This window comes from Tupaia chinensis, unplaced genomic scaffold, assembly GCF_000334495.1.
Source record: "Tupaia chinensis unplaced genomic scaffold, TupChi_1.0 Scaffold000226_1, whole genome shotgun sequence".
Taxonomy (NCBI): Eukaryota; Metazoa; Chordata; class Mammalia; order Scandentia; family Tupaiidae; genus Tupaia; species Tupaia belangeri.
In genome coordinates, this window is record NW_006159701.1 from 5,628,283 (window position 1) to 5,635,968 (window position 7,686).

Here is a 7,686-nt window from a genome sequence, read left to right on the forward strand (position 1 = left end):
CCCCAAAGCGGAAAAAAAGAGGGGCGGGGAGGCCAAGCCTCAGAAAGGTCACATATTAGCAGCAGAGCCAGGATTAGAACCAGGGTCTCCCACCTCCTCTGCCCGCAGTGGTGACAACCCCAGGTACTCAGGACCAACAGTCCCCTCCTTGCCAGCCTACCCCTTTTAAATTACCCCGGTCACTCAGCCTCCATTGGCACAGATAGCAGGTGACAGGCCAGGCCCAGGCATCCTCCTCTGGTTGAACCGATACCCTCCAGAGGACAGAGGAGAATCAGGCCTTATCTCCGCAGCATGCATGCAGGGACGCTGAGCCCAAGATGGTAAACCTCTGGCTTGAGGCAGACTTCTGTCCCAGGGTGTCCTGCTGCCCCAGTGACAGCAGGGACAGAGGAGACACTCACCTGGAGCAGTGGCTGGCTGCCCCTTTCCTCTCCCTGGCCTGAGCCGAGTCTGAGTCCCCAGCTGTCTCTGTGACCCATAGAGTCAGGAGTGCTCCAATGACACCCAGCAGCAGGCTGGCAGGCTGCCTCCGCTCCAGTGAATGTGAATATTCATGAGCTCCCTCCCCGTGACGGCAGGTGGCACACTCCAGTACCCTGCAGGCATTGCCCTGGCCCTCTGCCCCCACTGGACAGCGCTGGACTGTCCCCACCCATCTCCGGACCCCAACAGCCAGGCAGCTCCTTCCTCAGTAAGATTCCAGGTGACCTTGGGTGGAAGTCACAGCAACTGCAGAGCCCTGCAGAGAGCCCAGGACAGGCTTGAAGACCAAGGAAAGGACGGGATGGGGATCCAGGAAGGCTCACTGCACCTCATAGCTGCCCTGTGCATGGAGCACCTTGGCTAGCCTGCTCCAGGGGAGGAAACCGAGGCTCAGAGACATGAAGTCACCTGCCCAAAGTCACACAGCTAGCAGACAGTCAAAGTCCAAACACAGACTTGCCAAACTCCTGGGTTTAAGACAGTAAGGTACCACCAGAAACCAAAAGTTCATCAAAATCTCTGGCAGCCCAGGGGTAGGAGTAACTCACTCAGTCTGGGAGGCATCAGAAGGCAGAATACCTGACCAGACCTGGAACGATGAACATGAAGTCCTTCATTAAAGAGGATACGGGGGCCGGGCTGGCCAGCAGGTGACATGGTGGTTAAGGTGACTGACTGCAGTTCAAGTCCTGGTGACTTGAAAAGCACATTGAGCAATGTGTGTGCCCCAAATTCCAGAATAGTGGAGAAGGGATTGTGGCGTGGCCAACCTCCTAGGGAGTAACTTCTCACTTTCCCTCTCTCACTGTCTCTCTCCAGTGAGCACATGTGCCCTATAGCCAAAAAATAAAAATAAAAAAGATACCAGAGACTGATCCCAAGGCTTAGCAAGTAAGGGTTAGTGGCTTGAGAAATATTCTGGGTGCAAATGTGTGCATGCCCAAAATCTCTATAGAAGGGAGAAATGGAGAAAGGATTGTGGCGGCCGCACCCTATGGTGGGTGATTCTCTCTCTCTCTCTCTCTCTCTCTCTCTCTGTCTCTCTCTTTTCCTCTCTCCTTCTCTCCCCATCTCTGTACCCTCTGGTAAATTTTTAAAATGAAGATAGAGAGTAGAGGATCCATGCCAGGCAGCCCCTGCCATACTACTGCCACCCCTGAGTGAGTTCTGGTGGCAAAAACATGCCCTTGACCAGCTTTGCAGGATTTGGGCTGTTGGGGATGCTCATGCTTCCCGGAGCCTGGACAGGAAGCACGGTTCTTGAGCCTAGGCTCAACCTCACATTGGAATCCTAGGGGCAGGTCTGTTTTCTCCCAGCTCTGTCCTCTTATGCCCAGAGAGGCCTCCTCCAGCCTCTCTCAGTACTAATGCTCAGAGTCCCATCACAGCCCATGCCCAGGCAGGAGGCTCTAGGGACCCAGAAGTCTTGTTAATTAATCATCACTGTGGCCCTTTATCCCATACTGAGCACCACCATAGGTTAAGCCAGGGAACAGCAGGCATCTGACACTTGCTTTGAGTCCTTTCCTCCCAAAATCTCCTCCTTTCTGCGGTGGGGAGTTCAAATGGCAAACATGGCTGTGCCTTCTCCAATGTCCAAAGGCGGCTCCCTTTTCTCCATGGCCATGGGGCTAGACTACACTTCCCATCCACTCTGGCAGTTCAGTGAATTTACGTGACTGAATCCTGGCCAATGGATGTGAGCGGAATGACAGCTAATGAGGTTAAGTGGGCGGACCTTCTCTGTGGCCTTCTTTTCCATTTGCTGGTTGAACTGGAGCAATTTCCAGAGCTCTGAGAGTGGATGGAGCTATGAGTTAGGAGGAACCTGGGACTCTACATTACTGCCCCTCAAATACTGATTAGACTTCAAGAAAATGAGACCTAAACTCCCACTGTCTTAAATAAAGCTTTTGGAACTCCATCATGAAGTGATGACAGCAGCTAACTTAACCAATATACCTGTTACCCTGGCATGAGTGAGGAAGAGAGAAAAGCGTGATCAAAGGCCCAGAGCGATTGAGAAATTGACTTTGAGTCTGGCCAGAGCATCTAGTGTGTGTGCATGTAAGACGCTGGTGAGCAAGGGAGACTAAAATCCTGGGCAAGGGAGGGCAGGGCAAGAGGGACACGCAGGGCCTCGGGAGGCATGCAGACAAGTCTGACCGGAAGCCATGGAGGCCTGAGAGATTTCAGCAGATGAGTGAAGAGATGGGCTTCCGGAGAACCAGCAGTTAGCATAATGGCTATGTCGCTGGACTCTCACGTAGTCGACCGCGGTTCGTGTCCCGGACCCGGTGGCTTAAAACTCACGCCAGGCGCGTGTGCGTGCGTGCCCAAGATCCCGAGAGGAGAATGGAGGAGAAGGGATTGCGGCGTGACCATCCCCCCTGGGGGGTGATTTCTCGCTTTCTGTCTCTATGTCTCTCTCTGTCTGTCTGGCGAGCGCACGTGCCCTACAGTGAAAATCTCTCCAAAAAAAAAAAAAAAGAGAGATGGGCTTCCCATCAGGGTGCCGGGTGGAAACTGACCTGTGGGATGGGGCAGGAGTAGAGGCAAGCAGACCTTGATGGTGGTTGTCCAGGCCTGAGATGTCCTGGACCAAGGAGAAGGCTGGGGACATAGGCCATGGACAGCATTCGGAGGGTGACTGGGTGTGGAGAATGGGGGGGAAGAGTCCCTCACTGATGGAGTGAGGGCTTGCTGGGGCCAGAGGTAGTCCCCGTGTGTGTGTGTGTGTGTGTGTGTGTGTGTGTGCGCGCGCGCGGGCGAGAGGGAAGCTGAGACGGCCAGGTTTAGTGTTGGGGTAGGGTGGGTGAAGCAGGCTCTCTGTGGGGCACGCTGAGTCTGAAAGACGTGTGGGACCCTTTCAGAATGTCTAAAGGGCAGGAGGAAGCCCTGCCGGGGGCACAAGATGAATGTCTCCAGGAGAGAGATTGAGGGCTACAGGCTTGGAAGTGAGATGTGGAGTAGATGGAGTCACCAGGGAAAGGGTGAGGAAGGAGGGGGAGCCTGCACTTACAGAAGCAGGAAAGGACAGAGCCCCGCAAGGGGATGAAGGGGCGGCCATTGGCCGCATCGTATTCTGTGGCACTGCTGCTCCCTAGAACATTCCCTGGCTGATGTGCTCAGCTACACAGAGAGGAACAGGGCTCTGGCAGAGAAGGTGGTGGGGTGTGGATGTGCTGGGGCTATTTTCTGTAGCCAGAAGGGATTTCTACACGGACACAGGAGGAGATTTTAGGAGTAGGACAACACATTTTCTCCTCCCGGAGTTCAGCTCTCACAGTGCTAAGGTGTGCAATCTCTGGTGCAGCAACCCTACCTGTGGGCATGTTTTCAAAGATCATCTAACAAGAGATCTAAGAGGGGCACCCAAGGGGATCACCGCACTATTAATTACAGTTTCTCCAATGTGCACAGAGTCTTTGTCCCAGTTTTGCAGATGAGAAAACTGAGGCTCCGACAGGTTTAAAAGAGTTGGCCAATAATAAATCTGGCTACATACAGTACACAGAATGAACTTTTTCACACAGAGGGAAGTGGTACGTTGGTACCTGTGCATGATGGTCTGAAAAGATACTCACTTAATACCTATAGGTACTACAGTACCCATGGTTACCTGGGGATGAGGGCTACTTACTTTCTGTAATACATTTGGAGCCTGTGATGAAATATAAACACACACATAGAAATATGTAATGTTTGAAAGAAACGCACCAGTATTACTTTGGGGGGGAAAAGATATTTCCATCTTGAAAAGCTTGGCTGGAAGTGGGGTGTAGGAGTAGCTAGGCTGAGGCATGCCCTACCTCACTGTGTGGCCAAGGCCAGCAAATTGGCCTCTCTGGACCTCAGTGTCCTAAGCGGGGAAGGGGAAGCAGGGCCTGGGACAGAGTTGGGAACTGTGGGTAGCACAGTGGGAGAGGTGAGCCCTCCCACCAGGAGTGCTAGGAAAGTGACTCGCAAGGACCAAGAAGCTTCTTCACTCTCAGCTTCTTGGGACCCAGCTTGCTGGCTCACAGGATCATCCCCAAACTGTCAGCCCTGGCATCTTGCTCCTACTGACCCATTGGCTGGAAATATGGATGCCTGTTCGGACCAGGGCTTACGGCTGAGAGAGGACAATGTTCTTTGGTGAGTCTGAAAGTACTTTTTAGCATCCCAGGGTCATCTGTCTCTGCTGTATCAAAGGGCAGCCACGCTCCGCATGATGACAGACCCTCCCAGGGTCATCTGCTAGGCATACAGACAGTGGAGAAAACACAAACTCAGGGACTCGGGGAGCGGCTTAAACAGCAAAAGCAGAACTAGCAACAAGGCCATAGCTCCTCGGGCTGCACTGCCTCCTCCAGGCAACATGACTCCCCTTCCCGAGGGCAGAGTTGAGTGGTCCCAAGGCAGCTTGAACTGGGGAGCAGCAAATAGTTTCACCAAGCAGCAAACAGTTTCAGCAAATAGCTCCCAAACTACTGCGACTCCCAGGGATCATTATGCAGGAATTGGGAATATCATTCTCTTTATTTTAGAACACTCTTGAAATATTTTTAAAGGGTGTCATGTACTTGTTTGGATAAAAAGAGAGAGCAATATAAAGATGTTTAAAAAGATACTGGGGGCTAGTGGTGCCATGGAAAAACACAAAGCTCTGTGAGGCTGACCCACATGGGAAGGTCCTAGGTTCAGGTCCGGAGACCTCCCTGAGTGTACTGGGCACGTGTGTGCTCACGATCCCAGGCCGGCTGAGGCTGGGGGTGGATCACACTGGGAGACCCTGTTGAGACTGCTTCACAGAGTCTCTCTGACCATGGAAGAAAGAAAGAAACTTAAAAAGAAGTAGTAACACCTGCTATACACAAAGCCCTGGATACACATAACCATCTTTCCCCTTCAGGACCCTGAGATACCTTAGTTAGGAATCCGCACTCCAGCACTCCCCAGCTGGGTGACCTTGAGCAAGTGACTTCTCTTTTCTGAGCCTCAAATTCCTAAAACGCAGAGGGACTATGACTGTTCACGGGCTTGCTGTGAGGTTGAGATGGCACGAGGCCTGCCAGGCCAGGCACACACTCAGTGCTAGCAACTGATTATTTCAATAATCCTCCCAGGTCCCACCTGGCAGGCTCCTGAAAGGCCACCTCCCCATTCAAAGGCACCTATGTCCCATGCGCCAGACACAAGTTGCCCCAATCGCTATCCAACAGAACAAAGGCACCGATAGGGAAGGATTGGCCTGGGATGCCATGGCGAATCAGGGCACCCCTGGGACCAAGCCTAGGCGTGCCCAAGCCATACCTTATCTCTGCCCTGGAAGAACAGGTGGAGAAGCAGGTGTCCTTTAGAGCCCCCACTTTCTCCCACCCTTGCCCCTCACCTGGCATGGCACCTCTGTTCCATCCTGCCAGGCCCCATCTGAGTGGTATGGGGGTCTAAAAGGGGTTATCCATATTCCTCACCGGTCAGAGCAAAGCCAGAAGCCCTTTGCAGGTCCACGGCCATGGCCGGAATGCCACCATGTGTGCATCACTCTTGCAGGCCAATCATTGCCTCTGCACTGAGCAGCACGCTCGGTCTCTCAGAGCCCAGTAAGAAGGGCTGTGGGGACACATCGCTCCCACAGTGGGTGACAAGAGGGCATCTAACCCATTAAGGGAAGGGGAGGTGCAGGAAGCAGGCGTTCTTTGTCCACAGGGAGCTTCCTTCAGGCAGGCTCTGCCTGAGCAAGAAGCAGGGAATGAGGCGTCTGAGGTGGCAGCTGAGAACAGGGCTCTGTTGTCTCTGCTCCTGGGGGAGCCTCCCCCCACCCCCGAGTGTCAGGCAGAGCTGGGAACCAGGGAGGCGAGGGGGGGTGGGTTCTGAGCTGGGGGCAACCCAGGCAGATCTAAGAGGCTAGGACCCCAAAGAGGCAAGGGGCCCTAAGTCAGGCTGGGATCCCGCGATGGGGGCCAGGATGAGACTCCTAGGCTTTGGAGTCAGCTCAGCCACCTATATGACCTTGGAAATTCCCTGAATGTCCCTCAGCCTGTGTGTACACCTGGATAATGGAGCGAATAGCAATGCCTCCTTCACAGAGAGGTGCCGTGCCACACAGCCCTTCCGTACTCCTGCGGGGCCCTGGACAAGCCCCTCCCCTGGCCTCAGGTCACCCCCTCAGTAAAGGGGGAGGTTGGATTCTCCTGACTGGACCATCCTCCACGCTTCTCTCTCCTCTGAGGATTTCCATGGCACCAGTCACCAAGGCAACCCAGAGGATCAGGTATCAGACCTGTCACCCTCTCTCCCTCCCTTCCTTCCCCTGGTGTGGGTTACAGCAGCCAGATGCATGCCATCACCTTCCTGCCCTGGCAGTTGGGGAGTGGGGCCCCAGTGGGGAAGGGACCAGTCGTGATCTGTGCTGTTAAGTGCTGGCTTGGCACCCACAGGGCAGACCAAGCTGAACTCCTTCCTGGCATTAGCCCAGGAAATGGGAGAACCATGAGATTTCCTTTGAGACCCCTCCTGGATACCAGGGCCTGCTTTTTCCCCACGAGCTTCTACTCAGTGGCCTTGGCCCCTGTTGGGTACAGGTCAGGGCCTGCACTAGCTGAGGGATCCATCCTTACCATGGCCCCCCAGTTCCTGCTCTGAGGGGCCCCCTTCTGGGGAGGGCTGGTAGGGCCAAAGGGATCCCTGTCCTTCCTCTCCTGGAGCTCAAGCCACTGCGTCTTAGATTAATCATTAACAGGCTCCCAGCTCAGCCAGCTCCAGTGGCCTGCCTTCTCCAGCCCCACCCATCCCACCTTCAGGGAACCCTGGAAAGGGGTGGGGAGTATAGAGAAGAAACTGAGGACAGGGCGAGCCGACCCTGGCCCCAGCTCGGTCATCCTCTGGCCGTGGGCAGGTGCATTCCACCTCCGGAGCAGTGGTGAGCCTTCCCACATCCTTTGGCGCGCACGCGGCCCCAGTCCCGGGTTGGGGTAGTGTGGGCGCGATCCCCAGAAACAGACTGAAGCAGGGTGCAAGCTGGCGGTGGGTGCTGGACCCCCGGACGTACCTGGACCCCGTCCTCCTTGGGCTCAGCGTGGCTGGCTCGGCCCGGGCCGCGCCGCCCAGGCGCTCACTGGGCGGCGGGGTGCTCCCGCCGGGGCACCCGGCTCGGCCAGGCCTGGTCCATGCCCCGGCCCCCACCGCGGCGCCCGCTCCCGCTCCGGCCCGGGGCGG

General features: G+C 55.2%; 1 protein-coding gene and 1 long non-coding RNA gene across 4 annotated transcripts in view; one reads left to right on the forward strand and one right to left on the reverse strand.

Moving 5' to 3' along the window:
* Window positions 1-7,634, reverse strand: part of GAL3ST1 (galactose-3-O-sulfotransferase 1) — a 19,479-nt gene extending 11,845 nt beyond the window's left edge. For 2 of the 3 annotated variants that reach the window (XM_006147929.1, XM_006147928.1), the window contains exon 1: window positions 405-497. In XM_006147929.1, coding sequence (XP_006147991.1) covers window positions 405-482 — 78 coding nt within the window. In that variant the 5' untranslated portion in view covers window positions 483-497. Of the gene's footprint in view, window positions 1-404; window positions 498-7,519 lie in introns of those variants that run through there. The other variant, XM_006147930.3, reaches the window with a different exon arrangement.
* LOC102503203 (uncharacterized) overlaps window positions 7,191-7,686 on the forward strand; it is a 17,856-nt gene continuing 17,360 nt past the window's right edge. Inside the window, exon 1 of the long non-coding RNA XR_334488.2 lies at window positions 7,191-7,390. This is a non-coding gene — a long non-coding RNA (uncharacterized LOC102503203). The remainder of the gene's footprint in view (window positions 7,391-7,686) is intronic.